The sequence below is a fragment of the Zootoca vivipara genome, chromosome 4 (assembly GCF_965207765.1).
Source record: "Zootoca vivipara chromosome 4, rZooViv2.hap1.1, whole genome shotgun sequence".
Lineage (NCBI taxonomy): Eukaryota > Metazoa > Chordata > Lepidosauria > Squamata > Lacertidae > Zootoca > Zootoca vivipara.
Window position 1 is genome coordinate 100,399,888 of NC_142587.1, and position 27,625 is coordinate 100,427,512.

Here is a 27,625-nt window from a genome sequence, read left to right on the forward strand (position 1 = left end):
TTGACATTTAACATTCAAAACAAGAGGACGTCAGTTCAAAACAGAGGGGCAGCGTTCCTCCCCAGAGGAAGCCAAGCCAAGCTGCGAAATAAGCTGGAATGTGGGGCCGGCAAGAGGTCTGCTTCCACTTTAGACACGCTGCATTGACATCCCTCTGCGGGCTCAAAAGAGCATTAGGCCTCTATCTGAAATAGGACAGCCGTGTGTCCTACCTTACAAAGGACAGGCCTCTTATCAGCTGAAGAGTCAGGAAAGATAAAGAAGAGCACTTTTTAACACAGCGCATAGTTAAAACTGTGGAACTCTCTCCCGCAGGAGGTGGTGACAGCGGCCAGCTTGGATGGCTTTAAAGTAAGATTAGGCATATTTCAAGGAGGAGAGGGCTATTGGCTCACCAGCAGGACATGTGAAAAGGATCTAGGGGTCTTGGTGGACGACAAGCTTAACATGAGCCAACAGTGTGAAGCAGCAGCAAAAAAGGGTGAATGCTATTCTAGGCTGCGTCAACAGAATTATAGCGTGTCCGGGTCAGGGAAGGAATAGTCCTGCTCTATTCTGTCTTGGTCAGACCACAGCTGGAATACTGTGTCCGATTCTGGCCACGGCAATTTAAGAAGGGTGTTGACAAGCTGGAACCGGTGCAGAGGAAAGTGACCAAGGTGATCCAGGGTCTGGAAAAGAAGCCGGATGAGGAACGGTTGAAGGGACTGGGTATGTTTAGCCTGGAAAAGAGGAGACTTGAGAGGATATATGATAGCCACCTTCAAATATCCGAAGGGCTGTCATGTGGGAGAGGCAGCACGCTTGTTTTCTCCTGTTCTGGAGGGTAGGACTCGAACCCATGGCTTCAAACTTTCTGACAGTAAGAGCTGTTCTACATTGGAACAGACTCCCTCGGGAGGTAGGGATGTGGGTGGCGCTGTAGTCTAAACCACTGATCCTCTTGGGCTTGCTGATCAGAAGGTCAGCGGTTCGAATCCCTGCGACGGGGTGAGCTCCCGTTGCTCTCTCCCAGCTCCTGCCAACCTTGCAGTTTGAAAGCACGCCAGTGCAAGTAGATAAATAGGTACCGCTCTGGTGGGAAGGTAAACGGCGTTTCCGTGTGCTCTGGTTTCCGTCGCGGTGTCCTGTTGCGCCAGAAGCGGTTTAGTCCTGCTGGCCACATGACCCGGAAAGCTGTCTGCGGACAAACGCCAGCTCCCTTGGCCTGAAAGTGAGATGAGCGCCACAACCCCAGAGTCACCTTTGACTGGACTTAACCGTCTAGGGGTCCTTTACCTTTACCCTCAGGAAGGGGTGGGCTCTCTTTCCTTGGAGATTTTCAAGCAGAGGTTGGATGGCCATCTGCCAGGGATGTTTTAGCTGAGATTCCTGACACTTGGGGGGAGGGCCTTCCAACGCTATGACTCTATTACAGTATCTCTCTTCTTCTAAATTGGTGGGACATTCTGCTGTTCTTGAGCTTGGTCTTGAGCAGGTCTTGAGCTGGGGGAGCCTGGTCTTGAGCTGGGGGAGCAGGTGGGCTTACTGGACAAGACAGCCCCCCCAATCAACTTGAACTGCATGACTTGACCTTGATGATGGGGTGCGATTCATTCCCAGCCTGGATTCCGCGGTGGTCTATAAGAACCCACCCCACCCCCCGCCAGCCCTAGTGAATTTCACATCTTCTTGTAGCATCTCTAACCATAAGTCTTCCACTGTCAATTGGAGGCGCGAAAGGCAAACGCCCCCACTTTGCAGAGGCATTTTTCCTTCCCTGAAATTGCTTTGGGTAATTATCTCAGGAGGGAAAAAGGGGGGACCACTTTTCACACTGAGGTTCTAAGCTTTTAAAATTCTGCTAATGATTCCGCTCACGATCCCCGTAGACCTTTATTCACTGCCTACTGGGCTCAGGTCTTGTTCCCTCGCACACATTTTGAAACTACAGATGCTGTTTGCTCTCCTGCCAAAGCCCGGCTTGTTTGACACCTACCACCCTCCGAGAAAAGCTCGCTTCCATTTCATCTCCGTTAATAATACAAGGATAGAACAAGCGGCAGCTCCCTTCCCCGGGGTCTCCTCCTACCAGAAAAGCTTTTGCGTTATTACGAAGCCTGGTTTTCAACAGGAAAAAAAGCAAAGTGCTGGAGGATTTCTTCCTCTGACTCCAGCTCCTTCAAACCAAGATGACCAAGGGCCTGGAAGCCAAGCCTTGGGAGGAACGATTGAGGGAGTCGCTTTTGAATGCCAGTTCAGCAGCTGTGCCTGATTTCTGCTGGTGGGTTTGCGTGTTTGTTGCATGTATTTTGTTGTTGTTGTTGTTTAGTCGTTTAGTCGTGTCCGACTCTTTGTGACCCCATGGACCAGAGCACGCCAGGCACTCCTGTCTTGCACTGCCTCCCGCAGTTTGGTCAAACTCATGTTTGTAGCCTCGAGAACACTGCCCAACCACCTCGTCCTCTGTCGTCCCCTTCTCCTTGTGCCCTCCATCTTTCCCAACATCAGGGTCTTTTCCAGGGAGTCTTCTCTTCTCATGAGGTGGCCAAAGTATTGGAGCCTCAGCTTCACGATCTGTCCTTCCAGTGAGCACTCAGGGCTGATTTCCTTCAGAATGGATAGGTTTGATCTTCTTGCGGTCCATGGGACTCTCAAGAGTCTTCTCCAGCACCATAATTCAAAAGCATCCATTCTTCGGCGATCAGCCTTCTTTATGGTCCAGCTCTCACTTCCATACATCACTACTGGGAAAACCATAGCTTTAACTATACGGACCTTCATTGGCAAGGTGATGTCTCTGCTTTTTAAGATGCTGTTTAGGTTTGTCATTGCTTTTCTCCCAAGAAGCAGGCGTCTTTTAATTTCATGACTGCTGTCACCATCTGCAGTGATCATGGAACCCAAGAAAGCCGCCCAGAGTGACTGGGGAAACTCAGCCAGATGGGCGGAGTATAAATAATAAGTTGTTGTTGTTGTTGTTGTTATAAAATGTTGTTATAAGATTCCACCTAAACATTAGGAAGAACTTCCTGACAGTAAGAGCTGTTTGGCAGTGGAATTTGCTGCCAAGGAGTGTGGTGGAGTCTCCTTCTTTGGAGGTCTTTAAGCAGAGGCTTGACAGGCATATGTCAGGAATGCTTTGATGGTGTTTCCTGCTTGGCAGGGGGTTGGACTGGATGGCCTTTGTGGTCTCTTCCAACTCTAGGATTCTATGATTCTAGGTGTGCTGGGGCCCTCTGGTTTCCCACCAGGCGACTCCGTGAGAACAGGATGCTGGAGGAGATGGTCCCATCGGGCCTGGATCCCACGGGGCTGCTGGTGTTTTCTTATGTCCGGCACCATCAGGGCTGCTGGTCCTTCGGCCAAAGGCGAGCAGCTCCTTTCCGGAGGTCAGGTGCCCCCTGCTGCAAACCACAAAAGCCCCAGGTGTCCACCCTCCTCCGCAGGCCGGGCTTGCTCAGAGCGTGCATGGAGGGGGCGCCCTGCCAAGGGAAACCAACTTCCTAGAAACACCAGGAACGGAGCCAGGAGAACTGGCAAGAGTTGGGACTCCAGAGGGAAATGAGAGCTACAATATGATCCAGATGAGCAGCTGCAGGCAAGAGGGTGTGTGTTTGTGTGTGTGTGTGTGTGGAAGCAAAGCACGCAGAGACATTCTTGGAGAAGCATAAAGGTAGCTAAGCTGCGGGTGGGCTTGTTTTCCTCTCTCTTCCACCAACCCAAAAGATGAGCCCCAGCTGGGTCAGGTCAAAGGGGGACCATCTCTCGTCATCCCCATGACTAAAAAAGCCAATGCAATTCTGGGCTGCATCAATCGGAGTATAGCATCTAGATCAAGGGAAGTAATAGTACCACTGTATTCTGCTCTGGTCAGACCTCACCTGGAGTACTGTGTCCAGTTCTGGGCACCACAGTTCAAGAAGGATACTGACAAGCTGGAACGTGTCCAGAGGAGGACAACCAAAATGGTCAAAGGCCTGGAAACGATGCCTTATGAGGAACGGCTTAGGGAGCTGGGTATGCTTAGCCTGGAGAAGAAAAGTTTAAGGGGTGATATGATAGCCATGTTCAAATATATAAAAGCATGTCATATAGAGGAGGGAGAAAGGTTGTTTTCTGCTGCTCCAGAGAAGCGGACACGGAGCAATGGATTCAAACTTCAAGAAAGAAGATTCCACCTAAACATTAGGAAGAACTTCCTGACAGTAAGAGCTGTTCGGCAGTGGAATTTGCTACCGAGGAGTGTGGTGGAGTCTCCTTCTTTGGAGGTCTTTAAGCAGAGGCTTGACAGCCATATGTCCAGAATGCTTTGATGGTGTTTCCTGCTTGGCAGGGGGTTGGACTGGATGGCCCTTGTGGTCTCTTCCAACTCTAGGATTCTATGATTCTATGACAGCTTACAGATAAAATAAGAGCAGCTAAAAACTTTAGGGAAAACCACTATCACTTAAAAAAACACCCCACAAAATATCTATTTAAAACGCAGAGGACCCCAAAAAACAGCCCTTTCATTAAAAGCAGGGGGTTCCCCAAAGCCAGTTGGGAGAAGAAAGGTCTTCACCTGCCAGAGGAAGGGCAGCGAGGAGAGAACCACTCGCGCTTCTCCAGGAAGGGAGCCCCAAAGTCTGGGAGCAGCCGCCCAGAAGGCCCTCCCTCTCCTGCATACCCATCAAGCAGGCCTGTGAGGGTGGCAGGACCAAGAGAAGCGCTAGTATCCTGTTCTCACAGGGGCCAACCAGAAGCCGCACGTGAGCTGCTGTTTGCTCAGAAGAAATTTCTGGCAGTAAGAGCTGTTTGATAACGGATTGGATTACTGCAGGATCAGGCCAACGGCTCATCTAGTCCAGCATCCTGCTCCCACAATAGCCAGGCAGATGCTGCAATGGGAGACCTGCAAGCAGGATCCGAGCCCGAGAGAGACTCTCCCCTCCTGTGGTTTCCAGCAACTGCGGAGGCAGAAGAGCAGGGTCATCCTGGCTTGGAGTCCTCAATAGCCCTCTCCTCCTCCATGAATTTATCTAATCCTCTTTTAAAGTCATCTAGGTTGGCCATAACTCAGGCACCCCCAAACTCAACCCTCCAGATGTTTTGGGACTACAATTCCCATCATCCCTAGCTAACAGGACCAGTGGTCAGGGATGATGGGAATTGTCCCAAAAAACATCTGGAGGGCCAGTGTTTGCCTATGGCTGCCATAACTGCTTCCTGGGGCATAGAGTTCCACAGTTCAGCTAAGTGCTGCGGGAATAAGTGTTTTCTTTTACCTATTCAAAATTTCCCAATGTTCAGCTCATAGCTGCCAAGTTTTCCCTTTTCTCGCAAGGAAGCCTATTCAGCATAAGGGAAAATCCCTTAAAAAAGGGATAACTTGGCAGCTATGGTTCAGCTTCGTGGCACATCTCTGTCAGGAGTATGGGCAGGAGTCAGGCTCTGGGGCCTGTAGTGCTTTGCAGGACTGGGGCATGCCTCAACTTGTGCTGGAGAAGCAAGGCGTGGCCACACAGGTGAAGTCCTCAGCTTGTGCTGGAGAGGCAAGGAGTAATCACCCAGGTGAGGCCACTTGAGATCTCACTGCACCTGGTGGCAGGAGCTGGGAGGGATAAAAGCTCAGCATTTCCCTTCAGCTCTTTGCCACAGCAACACTATCCCTGCCTGGTTGCATCTGGCCTCCTGTTCCTTGGACCCTTGCCTTGTTGCTGCCGTGCTTCTTGGACCCCTGCCTCGCCTTCGCCTTGCTCCTGCCCCGTGGACCTTCGCCTTGCTTCTTGTTCCTGGATCCTTCGCCTTGCTCCTTGGACCCTTGCTTCGCCTTCGCCTTGCTCTTGCCCCGTGGACCTTCGCCTTGCTTCTTGTTCCTGGACCCTCGCTTTGCCTTCGCCTTGCTTCGTGCCCCGTGGACCTTCGCCTCTGCCTTCGACCCTGCTTCTTCACCACCATCTTGCCTCTGGTCCTGACGCCCGCCGACAGGACCATGACAATCTCATTCTGGCATGATTTTTTTTTGGGGGGGGAGGGCAGGAACCTCTGCTCCATCCAATTTCTCCGTGCCATGCAGAATTTTATGAATTTGCAAAGCCGTCTTGTGAAATGTACCGGTTGTCCCAGTGCACGTAGTGATGGCGAGAATGTGTCTCCACTTTGATCGCCACATGCTGCCTCTCTCTGCTCTCCTCGGCCCCAGTGGTGCCATCGACCTTCCCCGCCCCGCCCCCCGCAAGCAGAGGTGACACCACGGGGAGAGAGAGAGAGAGAGAGAGAGAGAGAGAGAGAGAGAGAGAGAGAGAGAATTATGCAACCCAGGACCCTCTAAACTTCCATGGCGCCAATGTGATGACTTCAAATGGGCAAAAGTGCAGCATTCCACATGCAGCAAACTTAAGAGAGCAGGGAGTCAGGGCAAAAGAAGAAGGTACCTGTATTTGTAGGTTGCCGTCATGTCACGACTGTGATGCAAGGCAGAAGACAGAAAGACAGAGTGTTTGGTCAACGCCATAGCAGCTAAACAAGACTTTCTGGAGGCACAGCTCGGGCCTCCTGGCTAGCGGCCCTCGATAGGCCTCTCCTCCTCTGTGAATCTGTCTTTTAAAGCCATCGAGGTTGGTGGTCATCACTGCCTCCAGTGGCAGGGAGTTCCACCTCTTAACTTCCTCTGTTATGTTTGCTACAGGCCAGGAGCAGATGGCAAGGCACATTGGCCACCTGCCTCGCAACAGACCATTCCTTTCCGACGGAAGAAAGCCATACAGCCTGTTCACATAGCGATTGATCTTGCAAGGACACCCCAGCTATGCAGTTGCCTCTCCTACGCTCACACGGTCAAGAGGTGCATCTGGAATAAACATCCCTAAATGTCATATAAAGGAGGGAGAAAGGTTGTTTTCTGCTGCTCCAGAGAAGCGGACACGGAGCAATGGATTCAAACTTCAAGAAAGAAGATTCCACCTAAACATTAGAAAGAACTTCCTGACAGTAAGAGCTGTTTGACAGTGGGACTTGCTGCCAAGGAGTGTGGTGAAGTCTCCTTCTTTGGAGGTCTTTAAGCGGAGGCTTGACGGCCATCTGTCAGGAATGCTTTGATGGTGTTTCCTGCTTGGCAGGGGGTTGGACTGGATGGCCCTTGTGGTCTCTTCCAACTCTACGATTCTATGATTCTATGATTCTAAAGGGTCTCCAACCTTTCGCTCCCGTGAAAAGGTGATCTGGTGGCCTTTGCAAGTGGCCTTTGCAGATCTGATGTCCTACAGATGTTCTAGAGAACTCCAGAGCAGCAGAAAACAAGCTTGCCCACCCTCCATGCGACAGCCTTTCAGATATTTGCAGAGGGCCAATCCTATCTCCTTTTGGTCTCCTCTCTTCCAGGCTAAACATAACCAACTCCCTCAAAGGTTCCTCAGCAGGCTTGGTTTCCAGAGCCTTCATCGTCCTGATCACCCTCCTCTGAACGCCTTCCAGGCTGTCAATATCCTGGAAAAGAAGACGGCTGTGACAGAAGGGGACACCAGAAGCCTATCTCCTGGAAGCCACAAAATCCTGGAGTTGGGGGCAACCTTTCTAAGTCACAGCACAGGAGCACCAGGGGTGTAGCATGGGGGGCATGCTGGGGGGCCATGGCCCCATTCACACAATTGAGGGGGCGCAAACCACGCAGGCAACCCCAGCAAGGCCCAATCCGGTGCCCCTTTCAGCTGCCAAGGGCTGTGTCGACTGGCCGGGCTCCCCACTGCGTTGGCTGGCAAGAGGCTCAGCGCGGCCCTGTTTTGCTCCAGTGAGGGTGGGGTCGCTCCGGCAACATCAGTGGTGAGGGCTGGGCACTGCGCAGGTGCGCCCCCCGCCCCCAATCCCAGGGTACATGCAACCCCTCGCCCTGCCCAGTGTGCACACGAGCCCCGGGCACCGGCAAATGACGCTACGCCCGCAGCACTGATAACCCGCCGATTAGAAGTGGATGGAATCAGGGCCGTCTTAAGCATATCCGGCGCCATGGTGCAAAGCTCCCTCTCCCCCCCCCCATTTCCCAGAGGTTTTTTTAGGGAGGATGGCGCTGCTGGCGGGGCTGGAGGAGGCGGGCAGCGGCTGGAGGGCAGCTCCTCTGGCGGGGAAGAGGTGGAGGCTGGACGCGGTGCCTCCCGGCTCAGCTGGACACTTCGTGCCGCAGTGGCCATGGCAGACGGGGGCTCCAGGCACGGCACTGCTTCGGCGCGGCATGGCGGAGGTGGGCAAGATGCCGGGAGGCGCCATATCCAGCCTCCGCCTCTTCCCTGGTGTTCTTCAGAACTTGGCGCCCTGGTGCCCCGCGCCACTAGCCTCTATGGGTAAGACACCCCGGATGGAATCAGCTACTTCAAAGGAAGGGTTGCAGATACATGATTTCATAGAATCCTAGAGTTGGAAGAGACCACAAGGGCCATCCAGTCCAACCCCCTGCCAAGCAGGAAACACCATCAAAGCATTCCTGACAGATGGCTGTCAAGCCTCTGCTTAAAGACCTCCAAAGAAGGAGACTCCACCACACCCCTTGGCAGCAAATTCCACTGCCGAACAGCTCTTACTGTCAGGAAGTTCTTCCTAATGTTTAGGTGGAATCTTCTTTCTTGTAGTTTGAATCCATTGCTCCGTGTCCGCTTCTCTGGAGCAGCAGAAAATAACCTTTCACCCTCCTCTATATGACATCCTTTTATATATTTGAACATGGCTATCATATCACCCCTTAACCTTCTCTTCTCCAGGCTAAACATACCCAACTCCCTAAGCCGTTCCTCATAAGGCATCGTTTCCAGGCCTTTGACCATTTTGGTTGCCCTCTTCTGGACACGTTCCAGCTTGTCAATATCCTTCTTGAACTGTGGTGCCCAGAACTGGACACAGTACTCCAGGTGAGGGCTGACCAGAGCAGAATACAGTGGTAAAAGGAGGATTTGCAAAAGGTAAAAGTCATGGCCACTGGTCCCATCACCTCCTGGCAAATAGAAGGGGAAGAAATGGAGGCAGTGAGAGATTTCACTTTCTTGGGCTCCTTGATCACTGCAGATGGTGACAGCACTCATGAAATTAAAAGACACCTGCTTCTTGGGAGAAAAGCAATGACAAACCTAGACAGCATCTTAAAAAGCAGGGACATCACCTTGCCTACAAAGGTCCGTATAGTTAAAGCTATGGTTTTCCCAGTAGTGATGTATGGAAGTGAGAGCTGGACCATAAAGAAGGCTGATCGCCGAAGAATGGATGCTTTTGAATTATGGTGTTGGAGGAGACTCTTGAGAGTCCCATGGACTGCAAGAAGATCAAACCTCTCCATTCTGAAGGAAATCAGCCCTGAGTGCTCCCTGGAAGGACAGATCGTGAAGCTGAGGCTCCAATACTTTGGCCACCTCATGAGAAGAGAAGACTCCCTGGAAAAGACCCTGATGTTGGGAAAGATGGAGGGCACAAGGAGAAGGGGATGACAGAGGATGAGATGCTTGGACAGTGTTCTCGAAGCTACGAAGATGAGTTTGACCAAACTGTGGGAGGCAGTGCAAGACAGGAGTGCCTGGCGTGCTATGGTCCATGGGGTCACGAAGAGTCGGACACGACTAAATGACTAAACAACAACAACAACAAAAGGATTTGCAAAAGGAGGGCAAGTTTAGGACACTGTGACTAGGAAGAGGTGGAGATTTCTCCCTCCCTCCCTGCCTCCCTCCCCCCCCCCTCTCTCTCTGTATGTTAAACAGAAATTGGTTCTTGCAAAAAAGCAGGCAGGAAATAAATGAGAGGGAAAAGATGGCAGGCGCAGGAGAGAGCGTCTCCTCTGCTTTCCCCGACGAAGAACAGGAGGCAACCGAACACCTTAAAGATCAGCATATCAGAAGCACGAAATCCTTTGCAAGCCTTTTACAAGCGACTGGATGTCTCCCCGTCCGCCTGGCACCATCAAATGTAGACAGGGTGGCACAGGGCTCTGAGAAAAGGCGAAGGGGTGGAAGAGCAGCTCAGGGAAGGCAGGGGGAGGGGTGGAATCGCTGAACTGTAGAGCTGGAAGGGACCCTAAGGGTCATCTAGTCCAACCCCCTGGGATGAGGGGGAGTATTTGGCTTGCAAAGCGCAGGGTGGGTGGCCAGGAAGGAAAGTCAATGCGGCAGGCAGCTGTGGGAAAGACAAATTCCACACTAGGGAAGTGAAAACAGAACTGCCAATATCATTGTGTTGTTATGCGAATCCATGGTGAGAATTCAGTGTATAGTTCTGGCCACATCTCAAGAAGGATGGTGGAAGGAGTTGGAAAAAGCTTCAGAAAAGGGCATCCAGAAGGATCAAGGAGACGGAGCGACAGAAACCCCTCTGCTATTAGGAAAATTTACAGCATTTGGGACTTCTTAGTTTAGAGAAGTGAGGGTGAGGGTGAGGGTGAAAGAGGAGAGCGCAAAGTATGGTCTGAAGCTCAACATCAAAAAAACCAAGATCATGGCCACTGGTCCCATCACCTTCTGGCAAATAGAAGGGGAAGAAATGGAGGCAGTGAGAGATTTTACTTTCTTGGGCTCCTTGATCACTGCAGATGGTGACAGCAGTCACGAAATTAAAAGACGCCTGCTTCTTGGGAGAAAAGCAATGACAAACCTAGACAGCATCTTAAAAAGCAGAGACATCACCTTGCCTACAAAGGTCCGTATAGTTAAAGCTATGGTTTTCCCAGTAGTGATGTATGGAAGTGAGAGCTGGACCATAAAGAAGGCTGATCGCCGAAGAATGGATGCTTTTGAATTATGGTGCTGGAGGAGACTCTTGAGAGTCCCATGGACTGCAAGAAGATCAAACCTTTCCATCCTGAAGGAAATCAGCCCTCAGTGCTCACTGGAAGGACAGATCCTGAAGCTGAGGCTCCAAAACTTTGGCCACCTCATGAGAAGAGAAGACTCCCTGGAAAAGACCCTGATGTTGGGAAAGATGGAGGGCACAAGGAGAAGGGGATGACAGAGGATGAGATGCTTGGACAGTGTTCTCGAAGCTACGAAGATGAGTTTGACCAAACTGCGGGAGGCAGTGCAAGACAGGAGTGCCTAGCGTGCTCTGGTCCATGGGGTCACGAAGAGTCGGACACAACTAAACGACTAAACAACAACAGTTTAGAGAAAAGGAGAGAAAATGGCAACATGATTCAGTCAAGCCTCAGATCCCAACCGCCTCCGTTTTGGAACGTTTCGGCTCCCGAATGACAAAAACCCGGAAGTGAATGCTCCGGTTTCCGAACGTTTTTCGGAAGCCGAATGTCCGACGCAGCTTCCGTTTGAGTGCAGGAAGCTCCTACAGCCCATCGGAAGCCGCGCCTCGTTTGTTGAACATTTCGGAAGCCAAATGGGCTTCCGGAACGGATTCAGTTCGAGAACCAAGGTTTGGCTGTCGTTGCAAACAGGCTATAAAGGGGCGACGCAAAAATAAAAAATAAAAATAAAATCCCCACGCACAGAGGTATGTTTCCCCCACGGGATGCTCAAAATGCATGTTTATGTCATGGAGTCACACTCGCAGGTGTCGTCTAGCTCTCAGGAAGCCCGTTGTAATTCCTCTCGGGCTCACCTCAGGCGTGCAGCGCAGTCAAAAAAACTGAGTGCAAAAGAATATCTCTTCCTGCCCCTGCTTCCAATGTCCTTGACATGAGGAACGGCTTAGGGAGCTGGGTATGTTTAGCCTGGAGAAGAGAAGGTTAAGGAGTGATATGATAGCCATGTTCAAATATATAAAAGGATGCCATATAGAGGAGGGAGAAAGGTTGTTTTCTGCTGCTCCAGAGAAGCGGACACGGAGCAATGGATTCAAGCTACAAGAAAGAAGATTCCACCTAAACATTAGGAAGAACTTCCTGACAGTAAGAGCTGTTCGGCAGTGGAATTTGCTGCCAAGGAGTGTGGTGGAGTCTCCTTCTTTGGAGGTCTTTAAGCAGAGGCTTGACAGGCATATGTCAAGAATGCTTTGATGGTGTTTCCTGCTTGGCAGGGGGTTGGACTGGATGGCCCTTGTGGTCTCTTCCAACTCTATGATTCTATGAGCACCAATATACCCCACCCCAACTTTGGACTGACCCTGCTCCCCGCCCCCGCCCCCCCCTGAGCTTGCCAGGCCCTGATCGTTGGCCTAATGAAACCGGTGACAGATGAACATCGATCTGCCATCAGATCGATCCCAGCGAGCTTCCCAGAGAGAGGAACAGCTCGTTTCGGGGCTGCGAGGAAAGTGCCGACGGCGCCCCACCAATACGCCCCGCTCATGCCACAGGACAGAGCGCACACGAAGGCAGGGGGAAAGAAGGGGGTGCAGAGAGGCAGGAGGCCTGTAGGAAACCGATCAGGAGAACTTGAGCCCAAGAACATATCTCCCCTCCTTCAGTTCCCAGGAACAGGGTTTTAGAAGGATTGCTGCCTCCGACTGGGGTGGGAAGAGCAGAGCCCCCCTGACTGGTAGCCACCGATGGCCCTCTCCTCCATCATGAATGTGTCCCGTCTTCTTTTAAAGCCATCCAAGTTGGTGGCCACCCCTGTGTCCTGTGGCAGGGAGTTCCATGGATTAACTCTGTGCAGCATGAAGAAGCCCTTCCTTTCCTCTGTCCCGATTCCTGCAACACTTCCGTAAAAGTAAAGGTAAAAGTATCCCTGACCATTGGGTCCAGTCGCGGACGACTCTGGGGTTGCGGCGCTCATCTCGCTTTACTGGCCTACAGCTTCCAGGTCATGTGGCCAGCATGACTAAGCTGCTTCTGGCGAACCAGAGCAGCGCACGGAAACGCCGTTTACCTTCCCGCTGGAGCGGTACCTATTTATCTACTTGCACTGCATGCTTTCAAACTGCTAGGTTGGCAGGAGCAAGGACAGAGCAATGGGAGCTCACCCCATCACACAGATTCGAACTGCTGACCTTCTGATCGGCAAGCCCTAGGCTCTGTGGTTTAACCCAAAGCGCCACCCGCGTCCGTGCAACGCTTCCTTAGACGTCCACAAATTCAGGTGTTGTGGCACGCGTAATTTTATAAACTTCTAGCATGTGGCCTCTTGCTCGTCTTTCCTCTAAACTAAAAAAGTCCCAAAGGCTGCGACTGTTCTTCATACGGGAGTCGCTCCCATCCCCTTAACTTTGCACACGTGAGAGAAAGCCGGGGGGCGGGGGGACTGGGACAAGTGAGAAGGTGGCTGTGCAGGGATTGACGGGAGCGAGGAGCTTAATCTGCTTTATTTGTAATCCACTTTGAAGTAAGCCAGCATTAATAAATTCCCTGGGAACAAACAGCCCTGTTTGGCCAACTCTATTTTCATCCTTTTCGAGTTTTTTTTGGGGGGGGGGGTTTGAGGCAAAAAACAAAGCGATAACTTAGGCTTTGCCCCCAATTTTCCAAGTCCGTGGTCTTAGGTTAGTGCCTCTCAAGCTTCCTTCTACCTCCACATTTGCTGGGAATCAAATGCATTATAATTATTATATTTATTTATAGCCTGCCATTTCTTCCTCTGGCCGGGCTTAGACAAACGAAAACAACACGGATAAAATACAAAACAGCTAAAAGCATATGAAAGGTTGTCATTAAAAGAAAACCGAACTCGACTAGAACCTAAACAATGCACAAAACCACATCTATTAAAATGCAGGTAATAATGTGAATAAGACGCGGGGGCGCTGTCGGTTAAACCGCAGAGCCTAGGGCTTGCCGATCAGAAGGTCGGTGGTTCTAATCCCCGTGATGGGGTGAGCTCCCGTTGCTCGGTCCCAGCTCCTGCCAACCTACCGTAGCAGTTCGAAAGCACGTCGAAGTGCAAGTAGATAAATAGGTACCACTCCAGCGGAAAGGTAAACAGCATTTCCAGGCGCTGCTCTGGTTTGCCAGAAGCGGCTTAGTCATGCTGGCCACATGACCCAGAAGCTGTACACCAGCTCTCTCGGCCAATAACACGAGATGAGCGCCCAGAGTCGTCCCTGACTGGACTTAACTATCAGGGGTACCTTTACTTTTAATAATGCAAATAGCTTTACACCATTAAAAGCCCCTTGCATACTTTTTAAAAAAACAGAAAAAAGCTGTCAATTCCCAAATGCCTGTCGGAATAAAACTGCCTGCACAGAGAGGAGGGAGCCAGTCTGACTTCTCTAGGCAGGGAGTTCCAAAGTGGTCTGGGAGGAGCCACCACGGAGAAGGCCCTGCCCCATTGTCCCCACCAAGCAGGCCTGGGAGGGTGGTGGGACTGAGATAAGGGCCTCCCCCTGGGACCCCAGATCCTGGGCAGGTTCAGATGAGGGAATACGGTCCTTCAGATAGTCTGAGCCTAAGCCATTTAGGGCCTTATAGATACGGGGTCTGCTGCTGACCTTGGATTCCTGCTTGCTGGCTTTCCATGACCATCTGATTGGCCCCCGAGAGAACAGGATGCTGGCCTTCCGGGGGCCAGTGGCCTGATCCAGCAGGCTCTTCTTATGTTTCTTTCTAAAGGGAAACCTGGTCGACATTTAAGCTGTATGCTGAGGAACTTCTGCACATCTCCCCAAAAACCCCAACACACAGCACCACATTCTGGGTGCAGGAAGTTCTGGAGTTCAGTTCGCCATCAGTTTACATGTCTTTTAAAGGAGGCCTCATGGAAATCCATCAGAATGTTAATTTATTTTAATTTATTTAATTTGTATGCTCCCCTATAGCTGTAGATCTCAAGGTGGCTTGCATTTTGGTGCAAATTTGTCCCAATATCCACATTATATAAGGATAATGTGAATTTTGGGGGTGTCATTTTCACTAATATCTGCACTCTTTACCTAAGTATATATATATATTGGGACACATTTCTTGGCTGGACAACGGCACTGCATTCAGAAACGTGCAAAATCTTTTTACAGACGTTCTGGATGGGTTTCGGCTACTGTAGGAAGCGTGAATTGGTTCAACTTTAAATGTGAACAGGGAAGAATTTCTTCTCCATCTTGAGTTGGGGAAGGCCAAACATATTATCTGTATTTACAGGTGAAACTCGGAAAATTAGAATATCGTCCAAAAGTGCATTTATTTCAGTAATGTAACTTTTTATTTTTATTTTTATTTTTACAAATGCTTTCTTTTGGAAATTCCACAGTAATAAAACAAATAGTTACAATAATACAAAAATAAACATTGCTATTAGAGTTACAGGTAGGTAGCCGTGTTGGTCTGAGTCGAAGCAAAATAAAAAAATTCCTTCAGTAGCACCTTAAAGACCAACTAAGTTTGGTCTTTAAGGTGGTTAGTTGGTCTTTAAGGTGCTACTGAAGGAATTGCTTTAAGGTGCTACTGAAGGAATTGCTATTACATTTCATTAATTACATTCCATTTATAATTGACCTGCCTGATGACAAATAATTACAATTACAACAAATAAAGGCTTGAAATATCTTGCTTTGCATGTCATGCATCTATCACATATATTGGTTTCACCTTTTAAGTTGCATTACTGAAATAAATGCACTTTTCGAAGATATTCTAATTTTCCGAGTTTCACCTGTATGCCTTTCTTATTTAGCACCCCTCAATACTTACCCATCCTCATTTTATTTTATGATTACATCCACCGCAGCCCCACTTTACAGACAAAATGCGCTCATCGTGGGCAATATAATTTTTAAGAGCCTTGTTTTTCGACAAGTCCAACGCTGCCAGCCAGGAAGGAACTTGCTGAGCTGGAGAACCCATGTTTGCATAAATCTGTTTGCATATCCCACACTGGTGCATTTTGTCTTATTTGCATGATTATTTGCATTTATTTGCAAAGACGGGCCCTGGTGGATTCAGCAGACTAGACCATTGGTGGGTCCAACGGCCAAGGCGGCATTTTCTGCACGAGATGTAGAGGGAAGTGAGGAGAAGATGGAGCTCGTCCACCTGGGAAGGGAGGCTAACTAAGAAGGAAAACTCTTGATGCTAAACCTCCGCTGCCTTGCGGGACATCTTCAGGAGGAGAACAGGCTAAGGAACAAACTCTACACAAATCCGGAGTGAAGTCCATAAGACGGTTGGATGGCTCCTTGTACGCCTCCTTGGTACGTTCTGGGCACCGCAGTTCAAGAAGGATACTGACAAGCTGGAACGTGTCCAGAGGAGGGCAACCAAAATGGTCAAAGGCCTGGAAACGATGCCTTATGAGGAACGGCTTAGGGAGCTGGGTATGTTTAGCCTGGAGAAGAGAAGGTTAAGGGGTGATATGATAGCCATGTTCAAATATATAAAAGGATGTCATATAGAAGAGGGTGAAAGGTTGTTTTCTGCTGCTCCAGAGAAGCAGACACAGAGCAATGGATTCAAGCTACAAGAAAGAAGATTCCACCTAAATATTAGAAAGAACTTCCTGACAGTAAGAGCTGTTTGGCAGTGGAATTTGCTGCCAAGGAGTGTGGTGGAGTCTCCTTCTTTGGAGGTCTTTAAGCAGAGGCCTGACAGGCATATGTCAAGAATGCTTTGATGGTGTTTCCTGCTCGGCAGGGGGTTGGACTGGATGGCCCTTGTGGTCTCTTCCAATTCTATGATTCTATGGTGTCAAACGTCTTGCTCTGCTTTCCTTTGGACCCCACCAGCGAGGTCGGGGGGGGGGGTGTCTTGTTGTCTGGGCAGCCCAGGACCTCCAGACACATGGGCCCAGGTTCTTGCCCCAGAGAGGTCACTTCGGTGCTGGTAACGCAGCGGTCTGACTTCACCCTTGGAGGCACACTCCATTGTCTCGTGAGACAGACGGATGCCAACTTTTATTTTTATTGGTTAAATTTCAACACTGCCCTTCGTCCGAGGATGTCATGTGATGCCCTCTTTCTTTGCACGGTTGTTTTCCCAGCAGTGGCCATGTGTTGTCTCTGTAAAAGGACTTGCCTGGACCCGGAGATCATGCCGCAATGAGCTTTTCAGCGGTCCAACCCTGAGGAAAGTCTGGAAGGTGGCAACGAGAGAACCGGAACCCTGACTGTTCATTTATGGGATGCTTCTCCCAAGGAGGCCCACCTGGCACCAACCTTGTAGTGTTTCTTTGACTCCAGCCCAAGACTGTACTGTTAAACACCTTGGAATTAATGAACCTGGCTAAGCTGCGTCAATTAATTTCAATAGCTCTACTCTGAGTAGGGCTTTGTGATCTATCACCAGCTAAACATTGTGATATATCACAGAAATAAGGATAGTGCCACGTAGAGGCATTGGGCTTCATGGTTTTCCCCGCAACGTGATTTTTGCATAGCACACACAAACACATCATGTTTCTAAATATATTGCCAGGTCAAAAATTATGAAACCATTATTATGAATCATAGAATCATATAATCATAGAGTTGGAAGAGACCACAAGGGCCATCCAGTCCAACCCCCTGCCAAGCAGGAAACACCATCAAAGCATTCTTGACATATGGCTGTCAAGCCTCTGCTTAAAGACCTCCACCACACTCCTTGGTAGCAAATTCCACTGTCAAACAGCTCTTACTGTCAGGAAGTTCTTCCTAATGTTTAGGTGGAATCTTCTTTCTTGTAGTTTGAATCCATTGCTCCGTGTCCGCTTCTCTGGAGCAGCAGAAAACAATCTTTGGACTTGAAACTGGTTTTGGACGATATATTGATATATCAAGCAGTCCTAACGCACATCCTGATTCGTGATATATTGCCAGGTCAAAATTTATGAAACCGTTATCATGATATAGACTGGTTTTGGACAATATATATTGATATATCGACCAGCCCTGACTCTTAAGTAAAACTCTTACTGTAGTTGACTATCCTTACCCCCGCCTGAAGGGTCTGTCTTTATTATTGCATTCTTATTTTCTGAACTTTCAATTCGGGATTTTTTAAAGACGGAAGCGGGGCACAAATTCAACGCATCAAACCGAATTTACGGTGAGTTTCCGCTCCCTCTCTGGTTTTGGCAGAAAAAGACCAGCCAGCAACTTGGTTTAATTCCTTCAAAGCATGAAGACTACAAAATCAAACAGCAATTGAGGCTGCTTTAAGAGGAGATTTTCCCCCAACAAAGGCCATTGCCCTGGGGGGGGGGGCTGTAAAGCTGGCCTCTGCAGCCCCTCCCCACCTGCCCTTTCTTATTAGCATTCAGAGAAGTCCTCCACCAGGGAAGACCAGACAAGCATCAGGGAGTCTTGACTCTCCTGGGAAGGAGGCTAAAGTCGCAGTAACAGCTGTGCTCATAAGCAGCCTTCTGCCACCTCGAAAGCCTTGCGCCATCTCACAGAGACTCCATCTGCTTCCTCTGGACTGCCTTTCACCTCCTTAATCCACTTATTGCTGGAAACGTAATTAGAAGGATCGCTGCAGACCTGGGACCGCAAACGCAACGCATTTGCTCCCGGAAAGGAAGATGGCAGGTCCCAGGAAAAGGTGGTCAAGGCTTCACCATCACCACGGAGAGGGGGGGGAAGCAACAAGGGACAAGCCCTTTAGCTAAATCAGACCAAAGGCCTGTCCACCATCCATCCACTCATAGTGGAAAACCGGGGGGCAGTGGGAAACCCGCCAGCAGGATCCGAGCACAACAGCAATCTTGCCTCCTGTGGCTCTAGCCCTCTGCTCCGTGAATTTGTCTCACCCTCTTTGAAAGCCACCTAGAAACTTAGGGCTGCCACGCGTCAAGAATCTTCTTCTTTGGTGATCCCTCGTAGCCAAGTAAGATTGTCTTCCATAAACACGGTTTTAACAATTAAGTAAGTGACTGTGGAGGCCAGTTCTGGACCCACACGTCCTTCCACAGTGGGGACATTGGTTTCCGGGCGGGAGTTGATCACGGTGTGGATTTGCCAAGCGTGCCTTCCTCTTAGCACGTTTCTCCCTTGCGTCCTGAGTTCGAGCGTCTTCAAAGCCCATGACACCTTTGGTCAAGGCTGTTCTCCAACTGGAGCGCTCGCAGGCCAGTGTTTCTCAGTTGTCGGTGTTTATACTACATTTGCCTTGAGACAGTATTTAAACCTCTTTTGTTGACCACCAGCATTACGCTTTCCATTTTTAAGTTTGGAATAGAGTAGTTGCTTTGGAAGATGATCATCAGGCATCCACACAACATGACCAGTCCAATGAATGAAGTTGATGTTGAAGAATCATCGCTTCAACACTGGGGATCTTTGCTTCTTCCAGTACACTGGCATTAGTTTGCCTGTCTTCCCAAGTGATGTGTGAAATTATTTTTATTATTATTATTGCATGTTACAGACACCCACTTCCGTCTTTCTGCTTGGCCATATCCTGCTGTTGCTCAGAAGGCCGGTTTGCTGTCTACCTGCCTCCAGCTGCCAGAAAGGAAAGCCATTGCACAAACACACAGAGAGAGATTCCCACACCAAACTCAGGTGACACTTCCTTGAACAAGTGGTTCCTCTCTCTGCTGCTGTGAGGGCGGCATTTTTTGCCCACAAATCAAATGGCCCATGCATCATTTATCGCCCTTGTGGTGGGAGCTTGCAGAAATGTGGGTTTTTGCCTAGTCCTGGAATTTTGGCTCCTGGCTCGACGGCAAAAGAGCAGCGCACGCAGGCGGCCAGCATTCAGACAAAAGGAGCCTTTTGATCTCTCGGCTCTCCTTTATTTATAATGCTATTAAAGCCTCTTCCCTGGGCTTTAAGCCACAAATAATGGTGTCTCCGTGGATGAGCTTGGATTCTAGTAATGCTATCTCGGAAGATTATGAACAGCGGTTCAGGCACAGAGAAACGACCGAGGCTGGGATCGCGGGGAGGGTGGTGTTGAGCTTGCTCCAAAAACAGAAGCCAGGATCCTCAGGTACCAGCCAGAGTGGGCAACGAGGCCATTTAGCTTTCCCGCAACTGCCAAGAACGGCTGCACCCACCCACCGCAAGGGAGTTTATCGGACAGCAGTGGGGATTTTTTGGGGGGGTGGGGTCAGTTTGGATGGTGCCCTTGGTCTTTTCCAATGCTTGGGGTCCTGTGCCCGGGCAGAGGTTTGGAATCTAAGAGAGGAGGTTGTTGAAATGGCCAGGCAAGTTTATTAGTAAGACCATGACCTCAGCTGGGCACTTGAGTCATAGCCCCTTCAAACTGAGCTTGGTTGCAGGAGTTACAGCTAAGAGGGTATGGGTTAATGGTGGGCTTTTCCTCCAGCCCCCTCACCTATCTGCTGGGTAGGAGCGAGAGAGTTGTGTGAGAGCTGAGTTGAATGCAAGCTGGAAGCTGGAGACACAGAGACCTGCTTGCTCTGCGCTGGACCCAAAGCTGCGACAGATGGGGAAGCGAGATCAGTTTTGGTGCTGATGCTGCGAGCCCCTCCATCTTATGCTCATTTATATTTGCAAATAAATATATATCCTAAGAGATTTTACCTTCTTGGGCTCCTTGATCACTGCAGATGGTGACAGCAGTCACGAGATTAAAAGACGCCTGCTTCTTGGGAGAAAAGCAATGACAAACCTAGACAGCATCTTAAAAAGCAGAGACATCACCTTGCCTACAAAGGTCCGTATAGTTAAAGCTATGGTTTTCCCAGTAGTGATGTATGGAAGTGAGAGCTGGACCATCAAGAAGGCTGATCGCCGAAGAATTGATGCTTTTGAATTATGGTGCTGGAGGAGACTCTTGAGAGTCCCATGGACTGCAAGAAGACCAAACCTATCCATCCTGAAGGAAATCAGCCCTCAGTGCTCACTGGAAGGACAGATCCTGAAGCGGAGGCTCCAAAACTTTGGCCACCTCATGAGAAGAGAAGACTCCCTGGAAAAGACCCTGATGTTGGGAAAGATAGAGGGCACTAGGAGAAGGGGACGACAGAGGACAAGATGGTTGGACAGTGTTCTCGAAGCTACGAACATGAGTTTGACCAAACTGCGGAAGGCAGTGGAAGACAGGAGTGCCTGGCGTGCTATGGTCCATGGGGTCACGAAGAGTCGGACATGACTGAGCGACTAAACAACAACATATATCCTAAAGACACCAGTCTCCGCTTTCTATTATTATTATTATTATTATTATTATTATTATTATTATTATTATTATTATTATTAAAATGAACCCTGCCTAACTGCCGGGACCCCTGGAGTGGGCTGGGCTTGTCCGCACCCCACCCCAAGGCAGTTCAGGAAGAAAGGAGGAGGACAAGTTTTCTTTGTTCCTCCAGAAGGATGGAAAACAAAGAAGAGGTGTGTGGAAGATTAAGCTTTTTTCAAAGGCATCGGAAGGAGATCCTCCGGCCTAGCAGGAGAGCAAAAGCGGTCCCTCTGTGTTGCCGTGGCAACAGGAAGGCTCTAAAGCACAGGATGCTGCTCTTAAAGGCCAGGCAGGGGAGGCTGCGGCCCTCCAGACTTCGCTAGACTGGACTCCAAGTCCCATCAGTCCCAGCCAGGTCAGTGGCCACGGCTGACTTGAGCTGTACTCTAAGCACATCCCACAAGGGGAAGAACCCTCGCATTTCAACCATCTTAGTTCAGGCCTAGATTACACACACACACACACACACACACACACACACACACACACACACACACTATTCCATTAAAAATAATTACTGTCCCTCCGCTGGAAAACCCCTTAAAACATTTTTTTTAAAAGAAAAAAATAAGACAATCAAGAAAAAATTATAATACAGTTGTACCATGGTTTTGGAACGTTTTGGCTCTCGAACGCCGCAAACCCAGAAGTGACTGTTCCAGTTTGCGAACTATTTTTTGAAGCCAAACATCTGGCGGGGCTTCCGATTGGCTGCAGGAGCTTCCTGCAGCCAATCGGAAGCCGCGCTTTGGTTTCTGAACGTTTTGGAAGTCGAACGGACTTCCAGAACAGATTCCGTTCTGCTTCCAAGGTACGACTGTACTTTAAAACATACTGGAAGTTAAAAGTCGACTACTACTAGGCATTATGTTTTCCCTCCACTGTCTGAGGTGTTATGCCCCTGAATCTCAGCTGCCAGGAGCCACAGGAGGGGAGAGCTGCTGTTCATAGAATCATAGAAGTGTTGGGTTGGAAGGGACCGTGAGGGTCATCTAGTCCAACCCCCTGTAACACAGGGATCTTTTGCCCAATGTGGGGCTCGAAACCATGACCATGAGACTAAGAGTCTCCTGCTCTGCCCACTGAGCTATCCCAGTGCACTTCAGCTGCCATGAGAGCAGGACGCTGGGTGGGCCACCGGCCTGATACAGCAGCTATCCCTTCTTATGCTCTTAGTAATTCAGGTGATCCTTCCAGTTTCACAAACCACGGTTTACAGGGCCAGGAGCACTCTGCCTCCCTAAACCATCCATTACCTCTGAACTGGGGACTGTCTTGAGACAAGTCAGCGTGTTTGTTTAAAGGTCAGCGTGTGACAGGACGGGAGGAAGGGTGAGAGATTAGAAAAGCCCTTTAAACCCCCCCCCAAAAAAAACACCCCTAGAAGAACCATACAACCTGGGCCATTATTTGAAATCAACAGATTCTTCTGAAATTTCCCAGTGCCTCTCAAACATGAATGGACCTCCTTGGGGAAAAGCTGTTCAATGTATACATTGCAAAATCAATATTCCAGCCGAATATGAGCTCTGCCAGCTTACTGCATAGAAAGCAAAGGCCATTCATGTATCCTGGTGAAATGAAGGGTGCTTTCTCCTCTCGCATGTCCGGGAAATTGGGAAAACAGGCTCCCTGATTTTGCTTGGCTTAGGATCATTGAATGTAGAGCTGGAAGGGTCCCCAAAGGGTCATTTAGTCCAACTCCACCAGTGCAGGAATCACGACTTCTTCTTCTTCATTTCATTTCTCTAATGCTTTATATTTTAAGGGGGGATCTCAAAATGGTTTATAACACATTCAAACATTATATAAAACATTCCAGGGTTAAACAAAGTCACGCTTCCAGGAAAATATTTCAGATTCATCTCTAAGGGACAATTTGCTTTCCCCATATTAATTACCTACTTCCCCCATGGCAGAAGGACTCTAGGAAGACAGTGGGGTGTGGTGGTTAGCGTGTCGGACCAGGATCTGGGAGATCAGGGTCCAAATCTTCTGCTTACTTGCTTAAGAAAGCTGGAGAGGCCAGCCAGGTCAAGATGTCAGACACGAGATGGACCCACGCCAGTCGCAAAACGCGCCTGGCGCCTGGGAAATTTCAAACACTGAATGTGTGAGCAGGATGTTGGACTAGATGGGCCACTGGCCTGATCCAACATCTGGCTCTTATGAGCTTCTTAAAACACTCCTTTAACTGGACTTGACATCATGAAAAAGCAGGGCTTTCCCCTGAGCCTTTCCCATCCTGGCCGGTTTCAGCACCCGCTTCAAAACAGCTGGTCCCCTAAGCCCCGCCCCTTCCTTACATCAAACAAGCCATTAAGAGTGTTGCAATTAGTTGTGTAATAGGCAGCGATGGTGGTTTAGAAGCACAGTTAGGAGGGGCACCCGCCCGGAACCGGCTTTTCATAAATCGGAGAGCGCTTCCCGCTCGACCTCTCGCAAATGGCCTGGGAACGAGCGCAATTGCTAAGAAGCCCTGGCAGGCTGTATAAACAGCTTGATCACAACTTCCGAGAGATTCGTCCAAGGCCTGGAACGCGCTCCCTCAAGATCGCAGGCCTCCTCTTCCGAGGACAATGTGGGGAAGGGCACATGCCTTTGTCAACCACATCGAGGTGTGTGTTTGTTTGTTTGTTTGTTTGTTTGTTTGTTTGTTTGTTACAATCAAGCAGTGAATAAATTTCATTAATCAAATATACGGACATAGATGAGAGGGTGAAGAAGCGTTCGAAATCCACCAGGCGCAATTTGTACATGACTATTGGCCCCTTGCGACCAAGTGAAGATGCCCGGGTGCCAGGAGGGTGCCTGATGTCGGCACCATCTGGAGGCGCACGCCTGGGAATCCTCGGATCAGGGCTGTTTTCACACACAAGCAACACATCCTGCAGCATTCTGCTATTTTTTATCTGCACAATCAGAATAAATTTCAGGAACCCAAAAGCCGCTTTGAAAAAATACAGTGGCACTTCGGTTTACAAACTTAATCCATTCCAGAAGTCTGTTCTTAAACCGAAACCGTTCTTAAACCAAGGGGCACTTTCCCTAAGGAGGCCTCTCACCACCAGGGCCCTTCCACTGTTCAGATTCCGTTCTTAGACCGAGATAAAGTCCGCAAACCAGGACACTACTTCCAATTTTGCAGAGTTCATAAACCGAATAGTTTGTAAGCAGGGCTGTTCTTAAACCGAGGTACCACTCTAAGACTTTTGAACTATCTGGCCCGAAAATGGCAACTAGGCAATCTGTTTTGGCACCTAGCTTATACACCCGTAGGTCCGTATAGTTAAAGCTATGGTTTTCCCAGTAGTGATGTATGGAAGTGAGAGCTGGACCATAAAGAAGGCTGATCGCCGAAGAATGGGTGCTTTTGAATTATGGTGCTGGAGGAGACTCTTGAGAATCCCATGGACTGCAAGAACATCAAACCTATCCATTCTGAAGGAAATCAGCCCTGAGTGATCACTGGAAGGACCGATCCTGAAGCTGAGGCTCCAATACTCTGGCCACCTCATGAGAAGAGAAGACTCCCTGGAAAAGACCCTGATGTTGGGAAAGATTGAGGGCACAAGGAGAAGGGGACGGCAGAGGACAAGATGGTTGGACAGTGTTCTCGAAGCTACGAACATGAGTTTGACCAAACTGCGGGAGGCAGTGCAAGACAGGAGTGCCTGGCGTTCTATGGTCCATGGGGTCACGAAGAGCTGGACATGACTAAACAACTAAACAACAACAACAACTTATCCACCTGAGTTTCTAACACTGGTTCCAAGGCCCAGAGAGTCCAGGAAAAAGGGGTAAATTTGGGGCACTGGACCCCAGCTTCCCAGACCCTGGAATATGCAATTGAACTAAATACCCACTTTAAACATTTTAAGTTAGAATTTCTAGAGTGCAAAAAGAACGATGTAAAACATGGGGGCAGGGGAATCAAAGCAGGACATTTTTTTTTTAAGCCACAGTAAGAGCTGCTGCCTTAGAAGATGGTGGAGTTTCGTTTGCTAGAGGGTTTTACGCAGAGGTTGGGTGGTGACGGATCCAGCATGCTGGAGCCGTGAGCTCCCTGAGTCGGCAGCCAGGGCTGGACTAGATGACCTGTTGGGGTCCCTTCCCAACTCTTAAGATTCTAAGGAATTGTAAGGTGCCAGTTTAAAACAGCGCACAGCTCGTTCTCTAGGCCTGAGCACAAGGCAAAAGGGTGGGAGGCATCCACGCCCTGCAAAACCAAATCTCTCCCCGCACAAGTGGCACAGTTGCAGGATGAATTATGCAGAGGCTAGGAAAATATATGTGAGCGAACCACTTTGCTTGGCACAGCATGTGGGTCCCCTGGCGCACAAAATCCCAGCTTTACGATTCGGCTGGTGCAGATAACATTTTGCAGTTTGAGATGATCTGCCCTGGCAACTTGAGGCAGGATGTGATGAGCAGAGGGTGTGAAGGAAAGGAGGGACATGAGACCCTGGGAGCAATAGGCCCATCCTGATTTATGCTGCGCACAGAGGCAGGTCTGCAAAGCAGCCAACACTCCCTTGGAGACAAACGAAGCGGGCCGAGTTTTGCACAATCCGACCGGCGAGAGAGAAACGCCAGGAATCTCAGCAGATAAGGAAGCAAGTAGTTTCTGACACCGAAAACACAACGCAGGATGCATAAATTCAGGAAGAATGGCTGCATGTAGCCCAGGAGCGGGACACTCTAACCTAGCAAATCCTTGGAGATGTCAACATCCTGATCGGAACGTTTTTTTTCTGCTCAGAAACGTCTCGGATAAATAGCAACCCTCGAGGCTCAGAAGATTGTTAATGTCAAAGTGCTTTTTCTCCAGGGTCCAAGAGCGAGAAAGAAAGAAAGGATGGTGGGGGGGGGGAGCCAAGGGCAATGTCGGCCAGGAAACCTAAATATTAAGCAGATTCACTCGGTTTTTTTGGGGGGGGGGAGTAGCAGATGGTGTCGCAGAGAAAACGAGAAGCACCAAAACAGGGTGATGGCTGCCAGTTCTTGGAATAGTCAGCATCCAAAATGCTGGGAGCTTTTGAGTGACTTTCAGCTCTTCACGATGCAGCACAAAGAGGGACAAAAACATTTATTATTATTATTATTATTATTATTATTATTATTATTATTATTTGGTTGGGGGGGGGGGCTGATGCTATTTTCAGGTAGGATTCAGTCACATACAGTGGTACCTTGGTTCTCAAACTTAATCCGTCCTGGAAGTCTGTTCCAAAACCAATTCGTTCCAAAACCAAGGCACGCTGGATTAATCTGTTCCAGACTTTTAAAAACAACCCCAATTTAACATGAATTTTACTATCTAACAATACCACTGATCCACTCAGTCCTGTATACCTGAAGGAGCGTCTCCACCCCCATTGTCCAGCCCAGACACTGAAGTCCAGCTCCGAGGGCCTTCTGGCGGTTCCCTCCCTGCGAGAAGTGAGGTTACAGGGAACCAGGCAGAGGGCCTTCTTGGTGGTGGCACCCGCCCTGTGGAATGCCCTCCCACCAGGTGTCAAGGAAATAAGCAGCTATCCTATTTTTAAAAGACATCTGAAGGCAGCTCTGTTTAGGGAAGTTTTTAATATTTAATGCTGTATTGTTTTAATATTCAAGTGGGAGCCGCCCAGAGTGGCTGGAGAGACTCAGCTAGATGGGCGGGGTACAAATAATAAATTATTATTATTATTATTGTTATTATTATTATTAGTATTAATGTACTGTACTATAAAATGAATAAGACAGTATTGTAGATGATAAAAATTAAAATTAAATGATAGTCATTGTTTGGATGGGGGGCTTTTATCCATTTCCGCAATCACACAATCGATTGGTAGCTGAACTGGGTTCCACACAGTTACAAATACTAATTACAGTGGTGTCTCGCAAGACAAAAGTAATTCGTTCCGCGAGTCGCTTCCTCTAGTGAGATCTTCCGTCTTGCGAAGCGCGGTTTGCCGCAGAAACACACACACCCCCGAAAAAAACGCTGAAAAACTTTGTCTTACGAAGCGCCAAAAACATCACAAAACGCTTTCGTCTTGCGAGTTTTTCGTTGCGTGAGGCATTCGTCTTGTGAGGTACCACTGTAATTGAAAAAGCCTCAAAAACAAAAAAACGCAAAATAAATAGCAAAAAACAAAGCGCCAAACTTAATCCGTTCCAGAAGTCCGTTTGAATTCCGAAATGTTCGAAAACCAAGCCGCAGCTTCTGATTGGTGCAGGCGCCCCGGAAACAATATCCGACAGCCGCATCTGACATTCGGCTTCCGAAAAACGTTTGAAAACCAGAACACTCACTTCCGGATTTTCACCGTTTGAGAAGCAAGGCATTTGAGAACCAAGGCACAGCTGTACTGGAACTGAAGTCCATTTGGCACTCTTGCATAGCAAACCCGCTTCCCCGAAAGCTCGAACTCCTTGCAGTAAGTAAAGTGATGGGAAAGTGTGCAATAACAATGGTTTGGTGCAACAGTGTCTAACCTCCCTGCAAACATAGAAGAATGAACGCTCAGTAAATAGCGGACATTGTCTAACCTCTTGCAAGCTTGGTGAAAACAGGTCAGGATAAAAGCTCAAAAAAAAGAGTCATCAATGTTTTTTTTAAAAAAATAGTCTCTCTAGGGAAGTTTTAAAACTGAATTTTCTTTGTTAAAAAAAAAATTTTTAACCAAGGAAACAGAA

The 27,625-nt window shown here is 49.0% G+C and overlaps 1 protein-coding gene across 2 annotated transcripts in view; it reads right to left on the reverse strand.

Annotated features, from left to right (window-relative positions):
• Positions 1-27,625, reverse strand: part of ARRB1 (arrestin beta 1) — a 111,977-nt gene that overhangs the window by 70,639 nt on the left and 13,713 nt on the right. The window contains exon 1 of one of the 2 annotated variants that reach the window (XM_088668891.1): positions 6,396-6,433. The exons of the other annotated variant lie outside the window; for it this stretch is intronic. Coding sequence (XP_088525017.1) covers positions 6,396-6,418 — 23 coding nt within the window. The 5' untranslated portion in view covers positions 6,419-6,433. Of the gene's footprint in view, positions 1-6,395; positions 6,434-27,625 lie in introns of those variants that run through there. 2 annotated transcript variants of the gene reach the window in all.